At 45.7% G+C, this 16,990-nt stretch overlaps 1 protein-coding gene across 1 annotated transcript in view; it reads right to left on the bottom strand.

Moving 5' to 3' along the window:
- The window catches only part of ADGB (androglobin), a 1,363,241-nt gene extending 1,346,660 nt beyond the window's left edge, over nt 1-16,581 (bottom strand). Inside the window, exon 1 of the mRNA XM_086927423.1 lies at nt 16,376-16,581. Within this exon, the coding sequence (XP_086783549.1) occupies nt 16,376-16,455 (80 nt within the window). The 5' untranslated portion in view covers nt 16,456-16,581. The remainder of the gene's footprint in view (nt 1-16,375) is intronic.
- Between the last annotated feature and the right edge of the window lie 409 nt (nt 16,582-16,990).

The raw sequence follows: 16,990 nt of genomic DNA, 5'->3' as shown, positions 1-16,990 counted from the left end.
ACGGACGCACTTTCAGGCTGACTAATCTGCCCTTAGCGCCTCACCAAAGGATTCTCGCTACTTCTTGCCGCACCCGCTCCGCGGGTGCCGCTGCGTGCATTCTCCATCTGGGACACAGGGGAAGGTCTGCGGAGCCAACGGGTGAGTGCGGTCAGCGGGGCTGCGAGCGTGCAGGGGACTCCATTGCCCAGGAGTCCCTGCAAGACCACACACCAACTTCCGGTCCGCTCTCCCCACTGCCGCCCCCCGCCCTCTGCAGCTGTGGTGCATAAAGATCCTCACCTCTTCTCCTTCTGCGGGACGCCATCCAGGAGCACGGACGCACTTTCAGGCTGACTAATCTGCCCTTAGCGCCTCACCAAAGGATTCTCGCTACTTCTTGCCGCACCCGCTCCGCGGGTGCCGCTGCGTGCATTCTCCATCTGGGACACAGGGGAAGGTCTGCGGAGCCAACGGGTGAGTGCGGTCAGCGGGGCTGCGAGCGTGCAGGGGACTCCATTGCCCAGGAGTCCCTGCAAGACCACACACCAACTTCCGGTCCGCTCTCCCCGCTGCCGCCCCCCGCCCTCTGCAGCTGTGGTGCATAAAGATCCTCACCTCTTCTCCTTCTGCGGGACGCCATCCAGGAGCACGGACGCACTTTCAGGCTGACTAATCTGCCCTTAGCGCCTCACCAAAGGATTCTCGCTACTTCTTGCCGCACCCGCTCCGCGGGTGCCGCTGCGTGCATTCTCCATCTGGGACACAGGGGAAGGTCTGCGGAGCCAACGGGTGAGTGCGGTCAGCGGGGCTGCGAGCGTGCAGGGGACTCCATTGCCCAGGAGTCCCTGCAAGACCACACACCAACTTCCGGTCCGCTCTCCCCGCTGCCACGCCCCCTTGTCTACCTGTTCACCTATTTATTGACTTAGTTCTCCCGCAGCGCGGGACGCAGCCCGGGGCGAAGACCGGGCTAAGAGCGGGCCGTTTGAGGCCGTTCGAGGTCTGAGCGGTCTGGTCTGGGCCCCTTCTCTTACATCCTTGTCTCGCATCCTGGGTTCTGTGTTTGCCTATTCTTGTTGCCCGGGTTGCTAGCCACAGTAAGCCCACATGTGCACCCGCGTTACACGTAATAGGGCGGCCAAGGGAGGGTTGGCCCATAACGGGCCTATGGACGACTTCATTACGCGGACAAGCAAGGCGATAGATCATGAAATAAATAAACTGCAAACTAGAGTGTCCCTTGACTTGGAAGCGGCCAGGAAGCTGTCACTCGAATTTGCTTCCCATAAGAAATCCTCCCTTGGACACATAGCTACTGCTATTTCCCCTAATCGCACTTGCATTCGGGAGGGCGCTATAGCGTTGGTTGATGTTCACGATATGCCTGTTCTGCCCATCCCCTCTCCACTTCTAGGTTTACCTGCTCTGCCTGACGGCCCGCCCATTGTTGAGGGTAGCCCTCTTGTTCCCCCCATTTCTTCCCCACAATCCTTTGATACATCTCTGGCCTCCACCTCATATGGCGGCCTCGATAACATTCCGGTGAATTCCAATAAGAGAAAACGTTCCCCCAGTCCTACCTCCCCTCGGAAAAAAATGCCAATGCAGGGGGCCAATCTGTCCACCATTGTTAACACAATAGCTGATGCCAGTCCGGTTACGTCTTTCCCCTCCCCATTGGTTCCTTGTGGCGAAAATATCGTGGGGCAAGCCCCTTTAGAGCCTGGAAGCACCCAACCACCTGAGAGATCAGACCCGGGTTGGACTAATCAAGAAGGGAGGGAGAGGGAATTTATAGGAGTGGTTTGGGAGTCTTTAAAAAATCTTCTATCTCCCCTGGATTTAAGGCTTTCTCGTATTGAGAACAATCTCCTTGAGATGGAGAAAAGCATTATCGCCTTGGCCACCCTTGGCCTGAGAGGCCTTGAACGCCAGGGTCTGATTGATAGTAACATGGTTACACAGGCTCCTACCCCACCTCCTACAGCTATCCCTGGTTTGCCCCCTAATCCCATTCTGCCCTGCCCTACCCACCCTATTCCCAAACCCCGCACCAGGAGTCTCATTACTGTAAATCCGCCCCCCCAGGTCAGGGCTAACACCCTAAATGCTCAAGCAACACAATCTCAGATTGGCACTACATCAGCTGCACCGAGAGTTCAGAACTCAGTTAGCTCTAGTTCCCGCCCTGCCCAGGCCCCTCGGAACAACACTACACCAGCTGCACTGAGAGTTCAGAACTCAGCTAGCTCTAGTTCCCGTCCTGTCCAGGCCCCCCGGAACAAACCCCCTACACATTCTGCTGGGGGTCTCCATTCCAGGAGTAATTTTCGAGGAGGTTACATCGACCTTCCTCCTGAAGCAAATGATTATATGGTGGTTTTGACGGGTGTCCCGGAATTAGAGAATGGCCAATACGAAGACCAGCATTCCCTACGCAATAAAGTTATGCATTGGCTTAATACTTATAGACCTATCCCCAATGGCAGGAGGAGTAGAGTCTTAACGACACGAAGAGTTCCGTGGGTGGGTACCACGAGGAAATCGACCCCCGGTGACTGAATAGTCGTAACCTTTGATGATGTGTATACGGCCAAACATATCTGGTCTCCTGGGAATCAAGACTGGGGTTCCTCTATTGCTCCGAGGCCTTTGTCATTCTTCTATCCCCCCCGTGCTGTATGCCCGCAGGGGGGTTTTTGGCCTACAGTCCCCCAACAGCCTAGTTGGGGATACCCTCCCACTGTGTATAACCCAAACAGTGGCTGGCTTGGAACTGTAACTTCAAATAGGTTTGGCAGCCTGGAGGATGTAGACTGACTCCTAACGCCCCCAGTAACAGCACTACCAAGTAATCCCAATGGTCTTATACTGGAGGCGGGGAGATCGTCCTTGGCGGCTACCGTGGGTGTGATTAGTACTTCCCCTCCAACTCAGTCCTCAACTCAGGTCCCCTTTATACAGGATCTGGTGCACCTTTCCTCAGCTGTTTGTTCTCCTATTACTCCCCTAGCCTTAAACCTGACTGCCCCCGATGCCTTGTCACCTGCACCTTCTCTCCAATCTTCCAGGGTCGATGATATTCATGTCATCTCTCCAGTTTCTGAGCCACAGTCTGGTAAGACCTTGGCAGGTGTTCCCCAGCTTAAAATCCTAAGCTGGAATGTGGCAGGGCTTGCTCGGAACTTTGACAAACCTGATTGGATTTCTTTCATGGAGCCTTTTGGGATCTGCCTCCTACAAGAAACTTGGTGCCTGGAGCCCGTGCACAGGGTCGGCTTTACCACCTACTCTGTGCCGGCCGCCAGGTCCAAAGGCAGTAAAGGCCGTCCTTCTGGTGGCCTTCTCATCTGGGTTAGTGTATCGTTGGGGCTCACAGTAAAACATATAAATTCGCCATCCCCAGATCTGTTGAGACTCACTATCCAGTGCCCGGGGGGCAAGACTCTAGAGCTTTTTAACCTGTACCTTAGGGGGGCCAGGGTGGGGAACTCGAGCCCCTTGTCTTTAACTGGAGTTGAAGAGGAGCTAACTGATTGCAACATTGACTCCTTCATTATTCTGGCCGGGGATTTTAATTGTTGTTTCGAGCCTCTGGCCAGTGATGACATTTTGGACACATGGGAGGACGATGCCAAGAGAGGCATTCCCTTGCTTGCTCTTGACCCCATCAAGAAATGGACACAGAATGCCATTGATATTAACGCACTTTGCTTGGAATACGCCCTCAGAGCCACTAATGGCCGTTGCAAGTCAGATACTGGGGGTGCGCACACATTCAACAGGATTGGACACACCTCCAGAATTGACTACGTGCTGTTAAACTACAACCTGTGGGAATATGTCCTTGATATGGTTGTTCAACAATCCACGGATAGTGACCACAATCCTTTGGTCCTCTCGCTTGCTCTCCCGTGGGACCCAGGGGCCACAGCATTATCCCGGCCAACTTGGAAATCATCCCACGAAGTTGTTCCATCTAACTGCGGGAGGCGACTGAAGTGGGCTAAGGTTGCTTCTGATGTTACAAGAATGGCCCAAGTAAAGTCCATAATGATGGAAGCTAAGTGTATTGCAGACACGTTGGACTCTGACACTCCTATCCTCGTGCCATTTGTGGAGACTATTGTATCACTTAGTAATCTTTTCTTGGTTCCTGTGGGGAGGGGGGGGGTCCAAGCGGAGAAACGAGACTAGGGGTAGAGATCAATGGTACTCCCACGCTTGCCGTCAAGCAAAAAGTGAGCTAATCCTGGCGGTCAGTGCTAAAGACCCGGCTTTGATTTCACTAGCTAGAAAAAACTACAAGAAGACCCAAGCTGTGGCAAAGGTCACGCACGAAACTAACTTCTGGAGAGATTTAATGGAGGCTGGCTCTAGAAAGGACTCAAGGGCTTTCTGGGCTCTGATTAGAGGCAGGGACAGGCCTGTTGACTCCCTGCTAACATGTAATATCACAGGGGAAGTTTGGTTGGCCCACTTTTCTAAACTCTATTCTAACTCCTTGGGGGTTTTGGGTCCAAGTAGGGGTACTAGTCATATAGTGTCAGATAATACCTCTCATCCTGGCCCCACTTTTTCACCTAGGGAGGTGGAAATAGCAATCAGGTGTATCGTCCCCAACAAGGCGGCAGGCCCAGATGGAGTCCCCGGTGACTTGCTTCGTAGCAACGTAGAGGTCTGGAGCCTATATATTGCTAAACTCCTGAATGAGGCAATGGTGGGTGGCGGTTTCCCGGATTCTTGGAGGGGTGCGGAAGTCGTCCCCATTTTTAAGAAGGGCTGCAGGGACGACCCTGCCAACTACCGACCCATAAGTCTGCTTGATTCCACCCAGAAGGCAGCAGGGAAGGTAGTTTTGGGGAGGATCTTGCAGTGGGCCGAGGAAATGCAGGTTTTGTCTGACTTTCAGGCCGGTTTCAGATCTGGAACCGGTACGATTGAGCAGACATTCCGTTTCCTAATGCTTTACTGGAAAGTGGTCAAACTGGGCAAGGGCAGTCTGTATCTCGCTTTCATCGATTTACGGACTGCCTTTGACCTTGTTCCACGTAACCAGCTGTGGGCTGTACTTGAGGGTATGGGTATGCCCACGTACTTGTTGGCCTTAACTATCAAATTCCACGAAAGCAACTTTGCCCAAATTAGATGGGGTCAGCAGGGCCAAAAAACATCCCGGATTCCTGTTGACAGGGGCGTCCGCCAGGGGTGTGTGCTAGCTCCCACTCTGTTTTCTCTATATCTAAACGGAGTGGTAGAGCACCTTCTCCAACTATCAGCAGATGCTCCCTCCCTGGCGGGCAGAAAGATACCAACGCTCCTGTTCGCAGACGACACCCTGTTGATCTCGAAATCCCCGAAGGGCCTCCAAACCCTCTTAACGAGGTTCCAGGGCTTTTGCGACGCAAGGGGCTTGGCTATTAACATCAACAAAACCAAGTTCCTTGTGCTGAATCCCCCCAGGAAGACAGTCTACCCGCCATCTATAGACGCAGTACCCTTAGAAAGGGTCAGGGAATTTGATTACTTAGGAATCAGACTTTGTGATTCCATGTCTTGGAAGGCGCACCACCAAAAAACCATCTTGACACATAGGAGGGTTACGGGCGCCCTCCTAAAAGAACATCGCGCCTCACCCCTTAAACCCATCGGGGTAATACTCGACATCTATAAGGCAAAGGCTGTGAGTGCGGCTTTGTATGGGGCTGAATTGTGGGGTACCCAGAAATTTGATACCCTATCCCATCTGGAGAATAAGTTCCACAAAGACCTAATGCGGCTCCCCCACAGCTCTCCCACTCTACCCCTTCTATTAGATACAGGAACACGATCCATAGCCGATCAGGCCAAGTTACGTCCCCTCCTTTTGTGGGCCCGTATATGGAATGTCCCTGAACTTTCAAGCTATGCGGCTGCACTAAGCGAACTTCTTTCAACCCCGGGCTGGCATAAGATCGGTTGGCTCCTTGGAGTAAAGCGCCTCCTTTGTGACTTAGGCCTGGATGACGCTTGGGCCAGTAGATCTTCACCACCTAAACAGCTGTTAAAGAAAATATTCTGGTCGTGGGTGGATAACGAGAGAGTGTCCCAACCGAATCTGTGCAGATCAGCTGAGGAGTTTTTGGCTATCAAATGCCGTCCCTTCAGAGAACCCTACCTTGATGTGATTTTGAATCCAGCAGATAGGGCGTTGTATTTTAAATTTAGGGCTGGGGTTTTGCCCTTAGGCACAAGGACAGCTAAATGGAAACCACCATGGCAAACCGTAGAAACTTGCCCTTTCTGCACAACTAGGGATGAATCCATTTCCCATTTTTTGTTCGAATGCCCAGCCTACGCTGCTCCCCGTCGCAGATGGTTGAAACCGGTCTGCGCGAGGCTGGGCACTCGGTCACACTTGGAGGCCTTACAGCTGTTAAGATCAGACCCTCACCCACTGTTTGCTTGTGGCCTGGCAAAATTCCTCGGGTGGGCTTGGAGGATAAGAACTGCGAGGAGAAAGATCCTCCAGTAAGGATGCCAATCTACATTCCAGTGGCCCGGTTGCTTTTTGTATGTGTCCCTTCCCCATTATTCCTATTCGAAGTTGATAATTATGTACTTGCACAAATGTTTTTAGAATGGATGTTATTTACTATGTTGTATATTTTTAGCGCCCTTCTTGAGATTTTGTCAGTTTTGATGTACAATTGTTTTTATGCTCACATTGATTTTTACTGTAATGCTTTTATGAAATGAAACATTTCGAAATAAAGCTATACAACAACAACCAATTAAATTCTGACTAGCGCGAAACTTACAATGAACTTTTTAATAAAACCTTAGATTGGCTTTCAAGCGCGATACAGCGGCCTGCCATTTTTTCATGCTAGAGACATCTTGCATGTAAGGAGATGTGCATGGATTGGGCCAAATCCACCAAAACTCCTGGGTAATTGTATTGTGGTTAACTTATTTCTCCAAATTTGGTACTTCATTTGCTACTTAATGTTGGATCCAGTTTTCAGTCAAGAACCTTCATGTCTCTGGTCCCGCTAGTATTTTTTATAGACTTTTTCCCCACTTAAGGCAGTGTCCACGTAACATACCGCCAAATTGCAGTGCACAAGGCACAAGTACAGCCATTTCCCATGGGGTTGATAACATGCACTTAGGCAATTTTAAACCGACAGACATAGTCAGTCAGCACACATCTGTTCTGTACTCCGTACCTACATCTAACAGATTTGATGCTCTCTCTTACTTGGATTGACTTACCAATCCAGTGGCAGTTTCAACATCTGATACTGCTTACAAAACACGTAGGATTGATAAGCCACCAGTGACACCCGCTGTTACCTCCCTATCAAAGGATATCAGCAGACAAATTCCACATGTTGTTCAACCACCACAGAACTTTATCTGTACTTAGTTGGAATGTGGCTGGCTTTTAAGGGAAACTTAATAATGAGGACTTGACGGCATTTGTTTCAAAATTTGATGTAATCCTAGTGTAGGAGACCCGGTTTACTGCTGCACCACAAATCCTCTGTGGTGATTTTTATGCAAAACTTAGCAGGGGTCCCAGGACACAAGTTAATCATATGTAAGGTCACTACAACACCCATGAGGCAAGGGCGGCAGAACTTCTTAAATACCTTACTGCTCACGGCTTGGTTGATCTACTCGAAACCTTAGGGGGAGCGAGCAACACATTAATGTCTTTTAGAGGGGGGTGGAGCTTCTCTCATAGACAACATGTTCGTAACCCCTGATTTTTTAACTGGGTGGTGATCACAACACCCTGTGTGCTTCTATGCTTTTACTGATTAAGGGATTAGCCTGGAACAGAAATTTAGTCTCCATTACGCAACATTCCTCGGATGGCTTGAGATTAGTTTGGTGCTTAGAAAAGCCCACAAACTCATTAAACTTAAGTCACATCTAGACATATTCCTTCTTTGTCTAGCGGAGAGTGAACAAGACTCAATGGCTTCACACTACAAAAGTCTAATGTGCACAACCAGGGAGTCCATGTTAAAGCCCATTTGTACATCGAACAAAGACCGAAATGGTTTGATGGGGCCTGTTCCTAGGCAAACCGAAAGCTGAGGAAAGTTCTAAATGCATGCCCCAGGATAAGGAGTGAAATCTCCCTGGCACGCATGGAGTATAAAACTTTACTCACAAACAGGAAGAGGAAAATATATATACATGACTGGGAGCTTTTGAACATGCCTCCAGAGAAAAAGACAGTAACATCTTCTGGACTTTAGTAAAAACAAATTAAATCTAGGAACTCCCCTGTCAACCCTCTTTTGCTAAATAACATTTTGGATGCGGACTGGATTACCCACTCTGCTACTATCTATTACAATGAGGACGCCCCATTTAAGGCAGCTGTTCTGTGTAATAGTTTGCGGAATTTCTCTCCACTTTTATTAATGTTGCAGGAAGTGGACTAGGCTATCCACCATAGAAAGGGAGGGGAAATGCCAGGCCCTGACAGCGGTACCTATGGACCTGCTGAAAGCCATGCCTGAGATATGGGATCCTCTTATCACTAAAACATTTAATACCTGTTTATCAGTTAATATTCCTTCATCATAGACCACTGCAATAATTATTCCTATATTTAAAAGAGGGTATCATCATATGTTGCCGAAGTGCTCTCAACCTATTTTCCTCATTAACAGCACCATTAAAGTCATCGGAAGAGTCATCTATGACTGTTTGGTCAAATGGGAAGCTCGACAAGGACATAATCTCCTCCTTTCAATTTGGTTTCCATCCTAAATTAGGAACTAATGAACAATGGTTGAACCTGGCTCTGGTCATCATTAAATATACCAAGGCCCGGCGTGCCCCTATTTATTTGGCTTTTATGGATCTGTTCACTGCCTTTGACTCAGAGGACAAAACCAAACTTTGGCTAATGCTGCTGAAACAAGGATCCCCCATTGGTAAATGTTTTGTATTCCCTACATTCAGAACTTCCAGCTATAGTCCGCTTAAACTTCAAAGATGAGCTCTTTTCTAATTTCCCATTGAAGAGTGTTGTGCGGCAGGGGTGTATATTTGCTCCCCTATTATTTATTTTATACATTATTTTTTTTAACAGTTCATTTATTCTCCTCACACCCAGATATACTTAGAATTGCAGGTTCCCTAATTCCCGCGCTGTTGTATGCTGATGATGCTGTATTGCTAGCCCTCCCTCCAAATGCACTGAGACATCAGGTGGACTGCTTTGCTTCGTCTATGCATAATCAAAAACTAAAATCTAATTATATACCAAGTCACATATTTTGCCTTGTGGTCTGGGAAAACTAAGGTTAAATAAAAGTAGTCTCAACGGGCATGAATTGACAAGCATTGACAACTTTAGTTATCTAGGGTTAAATTTTAGATCATCAGTGTGGTGGAACTTCCATCTTGCCCAGGCTGGTCTTGAATTAAGTAAAACCACCAGTACAATCTGTAACTTAATAAGACCAGATAATAAGTGGACCGTGCTACCTCCTCTTTCGCAGTGCATTAGCGCAGCTATTTATGGTGCAGGATTATGGAATTTTAGTCCTTTATCTCTTTCAGACCAATGGTCGTAACTGTGGCTCACCCCTCCAAACCACCTTTCACAATATGCAAGTCTGTTATAGAAAATAGTGTAATTCATTATTACTATTAAGTCCTTGATCAACCGTTCTGCATTTACTTATCCATCTTGCTTCCTGTTGCCTTATTTTAAGTTCCTAATAACTCCCTTTAACATTTGGAATCATCATCCATATTCCGTGAAATGTAATGTTCCTTCTCATGGAATGATTGTCTCTGATATGTTGAAAAATAGGTGATCAACATCCTCATTTGTGGTCGCCCTAATGTGTTCCTGTATCTTAAGCTTGAGAATTAGTTTGGTGCTGCCTATATAAATTTTAGAACTTTCACATTGCAGTGCATGGCTAACCCCACAACTGTTGCAGTTTATAGATTCAAAAATACATAATCTCTGTTAACATGCGTAATATTCTTTTTGCTTGATTGAAATGGTTCCAACGCTAACTTTTCCCAATCATCCTCCATCCTTGTACCTAGTTGCTCCAAATAAGATCCTAATTTCATACAATTCTCCAATCTCTACCGTCCTGCTGCTCCCCTTTAAGCACAACATTTCAATCAAGGAAAAAGAATATTACGGATGTTAACAGAGGTCTTCCCAATAGCAGTTTAAAAAGCACATTTCTAAAATTGAAGAAACTGCAGAAATTAGAATCGTCTAAATGGTGGAACGGTATTAATTTAAAGAACTATGTAGAACAGAAACGTGAAAAAAGAGGAGTGAGAAGAAAATTTCCATTCATCCTCATTTTGCATGATGCATGTTCTTATCAAGAATGCTGAGAGGAAAGTAGAGAAATTGAAGGGTCAAATTGCAGAATTAGAAAAGGAAATTCAGGATATGAAGTTGCCAGACTTAATAGAAAAGAATTATGCCATTTTGAAAGGAGTGATCAACAAACATCAATTACAGATCAAAGACAAAAAATCTGCAAAATTAGGAGAGATGAAAGGGACTACAGGCAAGGTAGGGTATTCACCTTTTGGAAAGGTTTTGATGAGGGTCAGTAGCCGAAAGCAACTGGAGTAGGTGAGGTGCAAGGTGAACTGAGCTCTGTTATTTAAAGGAGCTCGGATTTGTCATTAGTGAAGAACAAGGAGCTAACAATACAGTAAAACTTAGACCTAGAACTAGTTCTTCTTTTTCCGGTGAGATTCAAAGAATACGAAGAGGGAAGAAAAAGGTAGTAAAAGAACAAGGAAGGGCAGGAGATGGCACAGAAAATATACAAATTGGGACAACCAGTCAGAACAAGTTCAGAAAAAAATAGGTGACAGAAGACATGGGGCCCACATCCCAAAATCTAGACTTAGAGGTTATCTCCCTATCACATAGGGATTTGAGTAAGCATGAGTTATCTGTATTAAAGAGAGGATTATCGTTTTGTCCAAATAGGGGATATGATTTCCTTGACATTGAAATTGATTTGTTCACATTTGCAACAGAGATTAAAATTTAAAAATATTTTTTCTAATGTGGATGAACCTATGAATCTGAAAAGCACCATAAAAAAATCTGAGTTGACCATAGAACATATGCGTAGTGTACAATTACTTATGCCTTCAACTGAAGGTGAGACGTTTGGAGTAGAAGATGTCACTACCATGTTAGATATCCCTACAGATTATGGGTGCACAAGTGATTTAAAACCTTCTAAATTCCTACCACAGAGTCCACAATACACTGCCATTGACTTATTTGTCAAAATAACTTTAAATGATTTACATAGACTGGAACACCAAGTAGGTCAGAGAAATGTGAATCTCAGGTTTAAAGAGAATCTGTCTGAGGAAAGTTTAGCATTAATAAATTTGAAACAGGACAATGATATAGTCGTAAGAGAAGCCGATAAAGTCGGAAATATTGTGGTTATGAGAAGATCCGACTATTGTCAAGAAATCAGGAGACACCTAAGTGACATTACATGTTATAAAAAATTGAGCTCTAATCCCACCAAAGAAGCAGGCAGATATATCACTGACAGACTTTACACATGGAAGGAACACGGTCTATTGGACGAACAGGAGTTTAAATATATGAATAACACGAATCCGACCTTTCCTTTTATTTATGTTTTACCAAAAGTTTATAAGTCCATGCAAAACCCGCCAGGCAGACCTATCGTCTCAAGTATAGGGACTTTAATGGAACATCTCTCAGAGTTGTTAGAGGGTCAGTTCTACTGCAGTAATGTCGAGCCAGGCCATGTCAAGGAGACCAGAGTATAAGACGCTCTGGCAAGAGATGAGAACAAAGATGTTAAAAGGGGATGCTGTTGCCCGCTAGTGATATTTAGTGAAGAGCCTTTTGAGCCTGGGGAGAATAATTAAGAGAACAGGAAGTTTTCATGTGATCTCTGGTTTTAGAAACGTGAATAATTTAAGAAAAAGTAGCTCATTGGATCTCTGGTTGAGTTGGCCTCGAGAGTAGATTAACGGATCGTAATATTGAGAGACCGTTTTTTAACTGTGTGAAATAAAGATTATAATGAAAAGTATCCCACAGTGAAAGGGGCTTTACAATGTGGTATTATATTTTGTATGTATAGATAGACTTTTCCACATTTATAGGTTGAGAATATGAAGAGCACAAGGACTTTAAAGAGAAAGGCTTAGGATTTAAACTGGAAATACGTTCTAAGTGTCACTAATGAAACTTACTGGATAATAATGCTGTATTGGAGTTAATGATAAACATGAATTAAATAATTTATTTGAAATAGGCTTTCATGAGGAGTTTGAATACGTTTACATGATATATGGTAACTACAGTAGGTAGGACTTGTACATCAGATTAATTGTAAGCAACACAAAACTGTGTTGATAGGAACAGATGCTCTCCATCCATTAACAACTAGCAGACTGTTACTCTGGTATATTATAAGGAAAATAGATAGTATATAGGCAGACTTGTAGGAGTAGTGGGATATTTAAACCTATAAGATGTAACTTAAGTTTGATAATGAGAATTAATTCATTGTTTCTTTAATATGTATAGAGGTCTATATTGACTTGTGTATTTATCCTTTTTTCTAACCCTAATGACGTCCAAGTGAGGACGAAACGTGTAGGCTGACGATTTGTGCTGTTATGTCTTGGACTCATAGTTTTTTGAATTAATAAATGGAACATTCATTTGAAGCATGCTTGCCTATGGATTTTGTTTGCTAAATGAACTCAATAATTGATTGGATACTACAGTTGATACATCTTCGCTCCTTTTCAATTGTAGACATTGTTTTGAGGACTTGTTCCTCTGCGGTGGGACCAAGGAAAGTGAAGCGTCATTAATACAGGACTTTGGGATTTGAAAAGTAACATTTTGAATTGCTCACCAGTGCGCTTGGTGGTTGCGCCCTCATTGCCTACAACAAAATACCTTCAGAAGAACATTAAATTGTTGTTTTAGCAGAATTGTACATGTTCAGGTTTTCACCTAGCTGTCTTAACAGAGTCACAAAAGATGTAGGAATATTTGTTCTGGTGGAGGTAGTCTCCGTGAGAAGCTTAATGATACATAGTTATGAGAGACTTTCAAAATGTACTCTCTTGAAACTGTATCACTCTACATAATTCTGATTATTCCGTTTATTCTGTGGGAATAACAACGCACAAATTCATCATGCATGACTTTACACCGTGTTGACTACCACGCATGACCCACTACCACGCATACCATTTCCATGCATACCATTTCATCACACATGCTTCAATACAGTTTGAAAGTGCCATTACAATGCATACACTAACCATGCATACCACTTTCATACAAACTAATATTTTGAAATTGTGGTATGTGCAAAACTACCTATAGGACTGAAAGTTGCACTCAGGCCAACCCAACGGCTCCGTGCCAAGCTTGCAGTTTAGGTTGCAAACATTTACTCTCCTCCGTATCCCTCTCTCATGCCGATGCACCCACCACTTAGCCGGCACATTGACATACCTCTCAGTTCCTGGTCTTCTTCACTATGGGCCAAGGCCACACCTCCGAGACCATTCGTTTCCGGTTGAGTTTCTGCAGTTGTAATGTCCACGCATGCGCAGCCTCGTTGCCAATACCACGCTTCTCTCATGAGCTACAAGTTCGCCAAGCCACCCTCTCCTCATTTCAGGTACTTTATTTTATGTTTTTGTCATGCCGCTTTGTTCTCCCGGTCTGTTTTTGCACATCAGCTGCAACACGGGCGATTACTGTAGTCTTCCCTCTATGTTCAACCTGTTTCTGCGTATTTGTGTTGTTGTGCCTTGTGCGCCAAACCAGGAGTGCAAACGCCGACTGACGACATTATTTTAGTTTTCCGCCATTTATCTTAATTTACCTGCCACACATCCCCTATAGCCAGGAGAGCCACAGACACCCCGGTGTGGTTCCTTGAAGCCCACAGTTAGTTTTAATGAGGCCTCCAATCAAATTTACCTGCCACACACCCCCTATAGCCAGGTGAGACACAGACTCCCTGGTGTGGGTCCTTGAAGCCAACAGTTATTAGGTCTCGCCTACGCAGCATGCATGCGCTACATAGAAAAAAGGCCTTTAGCCATTGATTCAGTTGGTTTCCCAAAAACGTGCATGTGTTGCATTGCTTTCAATGGAAAAGCGTGCATGGTTGGCGATTCCCTTGTGCGAACGAGCTTTGACACCATATGTTTGTAGTTAACTTGCAAACATATGGTGGCCCTGGCTCGCTCCCGGAAGGGAAATGCTTTGTGTGCTCTGGGCAGCACTCCCCTTAACCCTCCCACTTTTTGCGCGAGGCGCGCAGGCTTGTTTAACACGTTTATGAAAACCTTATTAAAAGCATTGCTCTGCAGGCACAAGTGGCTATGCTCCATTTGCCCACTAGATGACTCTCCTGAGCTGAGGATGGACCACATCCAGCTGCTCTCGCTCTCTGCGCCTCTATTGCTCCTATAATCCAATGCAATGAGACAGGGCTGGCGCTGGCTCCGCTGGTGAAGGTTTGATGACCTATTGATAACGTATTGCCACTGCAACCGCTGCAGGCCAAGTGCATCCCCTGGCAGGAAGCAGGAGCAGCTCCGCTGTGTTCGCCGCTCTTAGGACTTTCTGTTCTCGCGTCTGCGTTAGAGAACGGTCCAAGGGAGCCTCTTCTCAGTCGAGCTGGGCTCTGTTGGGGGCGCTGCGTCCTTCTTATGGATTTATGCAGAGCGGCTGTAGGGGAGAGACTTCTTGCGCAACCAGAAATCATGCATTGTAATGCAGCATGGATCGAAGTGACTTTATTTGTGCTGCTTTGATATATTAAATAGCCGCTCCTGCCTCTCTTGCAGAATTATTGATTTATTTTGTTTGTATGGTATTATCATCAATACAGGCATTATAAAATATGATGGTGTCCGCTTCTTATCGGTGACTTACAACCACACAGCAAAGTGTTTATATGCATCACATCATTTTACGAAATAGTGATCAACAATCCACCCGATATTTAACAAGCATTTGCAATGTAATAGGTCTCGCATTTACGCGAGATTGAGCTATTGCCATTTGTTGCCTTTCATTTGTGTTGAATTTAAAAACATAAATAAAAGGCATTGTTATTTATAATGCCAATAGCTTAAACTCTCGCAAATGCGAGACCTATTGCATTCCAAATGCTTCTTTTTAATGATGCCTCCGATCTTAAACACGACCCTACAACACTAAGCCCTAAAAACTAATTTAAAGCACTTAAGCCACAGCCATGACAACGTGTGACAGTAGCCACGCGTGATCGTCACCACAAAGTCATTACCACGCATATGCCTTTAACATGCTTGGTAAATGCATACTCGCCGTAAAAGCATGCGTGGTAAAGGCATATGAGTGGTAAAGGCATATGCGTGGTAAAGGCATATGTGTGGTAAGGGGATATGCATGGTAATGGCTTTGTGTTGACGGTCACACATGGTTATGACCGCGTTGTAATGGCTGTTTCCTGTGTGCAACTGTATTGAATCCATGAATTCTTTGTTGAGATCCTGGATGAGTTAGGAGCCCTTTCTACCAGACTGACCTTAGAAGGCAAATCCGTGCCGGATTGCGCTCCCATGTTATACCCTGTAATTTGCTTTCCTGAACTCAACCGAGATCTTTGAGTAATTCTGTATTCTAACTGAGCTTTGCACTCGGATTAATTGATTTTGACTAGTACTCGATTTCTGTATGACTTACCATCTAAAAATACACCAAATCAGTAATGTGTTATCTATCCTTCCCTGTCTATTGTTCTTATAGGACCGATTAGTTCTATAACATTGTTATTTAAAACACTTTACAGAGAGACAGGTCCAGGAAGGAGCATCAAAATCCAATGAGGGGCTAACACCAGTCCATCAGTTCGGGCAAGAGAACTAGAGTGAGTCATAACTGTCCACTGAGCCTCACCAAAGCTCAAGAAAACCTCTCTACCGTGAAATAACTATTCGAAAGCCAAAACAACTGTTAATTCTGGCTTTATCTTGCTAGTCAGCAAACGAAGCTACTCGTGATGTGGCCCAACACATTCACCAATGTATTCCAATTGAAAGTTAACTTGGCCCTGCTTTTCGGGTCAGGGAATTTTCTTAACCCGGCAATTGTGGGGCTCGTGCGTGGTTCACTGCGGGCGAATATTCAGTATGAGAAACTTACAAGGTGGTTCAGGGATCTCTGCGGAAACGCGGAGTCGAATAACAACCCATGAAACATGCCAATCCATTTACAAGGGGACCAACCAGCAGGCCGGATCGAACAAGCCCCGTGCTGTGTCCCTGCCAGCGCGCCGTTCACTCCCAACCCGCGCAGCCTTACTCTTTGTAGGGGTTCTGCCCAAATGCCGAAGACAGGCGGCCGGACGAATCTTTCTTCTTTTTTTCTCCCTTGGAAGTCATGGCGGCAGTTTACTTTAGCCCCAGCAGCATGTCTGGTGTCCGTAGGGGAATACAGTAAGTGGAGTGTCCGGCGCGTCCTCTCCGGCTAGTGTTGAGTTTTCGGCTGCCACTGCTGTTGAGAGCGGCGCGTCCCCTCCGTTGCCATGGAGATGCGTCCCGGGCCCGGGCTGCATTGGGAGTTCGCGGGATCCTAGCTGCCCCTGGGTTTCAGGACAGTGCAGCGCTGGCCAAGGGGTGGGACTTTTGTGTACTGCGACCTGTTAGTCTGATGATTAGTTAGGCACTTTGAAGTTTAAAAAAAGTTAAGCTTCGTTTTTTTGGGTTGACGGTTACAATCCCGTCGACCTATATTTTAATATGTTGTTCACTATTCTGCAAGAGCGGGGGAGAAGGATATGGCGTAACAGCCAGATCTGCCCCACCTTGGAACTGCGGCATTAGGCTTGAGTCCCCGCCATGGGTTCAAAATCCTGTGTTTCTAGGCAAATCTCTTAACCTCCCCGTGTTTATAAACAATGTGAATAAGACTTTCTAT

This window comes from Lissotriton vulgaris, chromosome 6 (assembly GCF_964263255.1).
Source record: "Lissotriton vulgaris chromosome 6, aLisVul1.2, whole genome shotgun sequence".
Classification (NCBI taxonomy): Eukaryota; Metazoa; Chordata; class Amphibia; order Caudata; family Salamandridae; genus Lissotriton; species Lissotriton vulgaris.
This window is presented reverse-complemented; position numbering and strand designations above follow the sequence as displayed.